The following is a 1546-nucleotide window of genomic DNA, read 5'->3' as shown; positions in this document are numbered from 1 at the left end:
GAGCCCCCGAGTCCGCGGGGGTCCAGGAGCGCAGGTCCTCGCTCAGGGAGATGGAATCCGCGCCGTCGTAGGCGAACTTTTCATACCCGCCGAGGAGGCTCAGGTCTGGCCCCACTTCACAGCCAAACATCCTCTGGAGGGTGTGAGACCCTGAAACCCACCCCTGGGGTCAGCCCCGAGGTCACCCCGTCTCTCTCCCTGAATAAACCTAAACCGAAAATGAAATGCAGGCAGGAACATCCGCAGGGCACTTCCCAGTATAGGGGCCTGGCAGATCCACCCGCCTCGAGGGGTCAGTGGACCCTGAGACCCGGGACACCCGGGCATGATGGTGGGAATGGGGGTGACCTGACCCTGGCCCCGCTCCGCGAAGCTCACCGTCCTCGCTCTGGTTGTAGCGGCCGCGCAGGTCCCTCAGGAGCGCTTTGAACCACTGCGCGTTGTCCCTTTGGTTCTGAGTCTCCTCGTCCAGGTCCTCCTGCCCCACCTGCCCCGCCCAGGGCGCCCGCGGCTCCGCGCTCTGGCCGGGAGAGTCGCTGTCGAACCGCCCGAACTGCGTGTCGTCCACGTAGCCCACGGCGATGTAGCGGGGCTCCCCGAGGCCGGGCCGGGACATCGCGGTGTAGAAAAGCCTCAGGGAGTGGGAGCCTGGGGGCGGGAGGGGAGACCCGGGCTGACCCTCCTCTCAGCGCGGGCCCAGGGCCCAGGGAGATGGGCCTGGAGGGGAGAAAGGGGCGGGGCCGTGAGAGTGAAAAGGGGCGGTGGGCCAAGAAGGGCCCAGACTCAGGGGCCCAGAGCACTCAGGGGAGGCGGGAGGGACAGAAGGGGCCAGAACATAAGGAGCCTGAAGGGGAACATGAGGTTGGGAGGAGATGAGCCTTTCCTGGGGTCCTGCACCCGCAGGGGGCTCCTTGCTCCTCCCTCCTGGAGCAACAGTGTCCAGCTGGACACGCACTCACCCGCCCGGGTCTCCATCAGGGCCAGGGGCCCCCAGAGCAGCAGCAGGACGGTGAGGGGCATCACACTCCTTCCAGGGGTCTGGGGAGAAGGAGTCCAGGAGAGTCTTGGAGACTTTGTAACTGGAGCAGGATGATGCTGATTGTCTTCCCTGGAATCCCCCAGGAAATGGGGAGAGAGAACGGGGGTGAGTGTGGGGTCATCAATGCTGCACCACCCCACAGAGCCTGAGAGAGGGAGACATGATGCTGTAACAGTGTGACATCCACAGACAGGGGAGGTTCCAAATTCCTTCTGCACCTTGGGGAGGAGTGGATTTGGGCTGGGAGAAGCAGCAGCCTGGAGGAATGAAGAAAGCAGTAGTGTTTTCAGAGAATTGTGAATATTCCACTTTGACACTGAATTTAAACTACACAGGTGGTACTTTCTAGAAGTGTATCTGCAAAGTGAAATCTGAAATAATATCAGGGAATATTTCCTATTCTGTTACATTTCCATAGGCCTCTGCATATTGGTTGGAATGTGCTAATGTATGATTGTTTTAAGGTGATACATTGTTTCACTAAGTTACATGGATATTTAGTGTTAA

The 1546-nt window shown here is 59.8% G+C and overlaps 1 protein-coding gene across 1 annotated transcript; it reads right to left on the bottom strand.

Annotated features, from left to right (window-relative positions):
* Positions 1 to 208: 208 nt before the first annotated feature.
* Positions 209 to 1020, bottom strand: LOC129146517 (patr class I histocompatibility antigen, A-108 alpha chain-like). Its single transcript, XM_054699157.1, has 2 exons — positions 960 to 1020; positions 209 to 648 (listed from the first exon to the last, which is right to left on the bottom strand). The coding sequence occupies exons 1-2, from the start codon at positions 1018 to 1020 to the stop codon at positions 209 to 211; spliced, it is 501 nt and encodes a 166-aa protein (XP_054555132.1).
* Positions 1021 to 1546: the final 526 nt, after the last annotated feature.

The sequence above is a fragment of the Talpa occidentalis genome, unplaced genomic scaffold, assembly GCF_014898055.3.
Source record: "Talpa occidentalis isolate TD23 unplaced genomic scaffold, MPIMG_talOcc4v2.1 talOcc4.24, whole genome shotgun sequence".
Classification (NCBI taxonomy): Eukaryota; Metazoa; Chordata; class Mammalia; order Eulipotyphla; family Talpidae; genus Talpa; species Talpa occidentalis.
The sequence above is the reverse complement of the archived record's forward strand: the minus strand, read 5'-3'. Positions and strand labels throughout refer to the sequence as shown.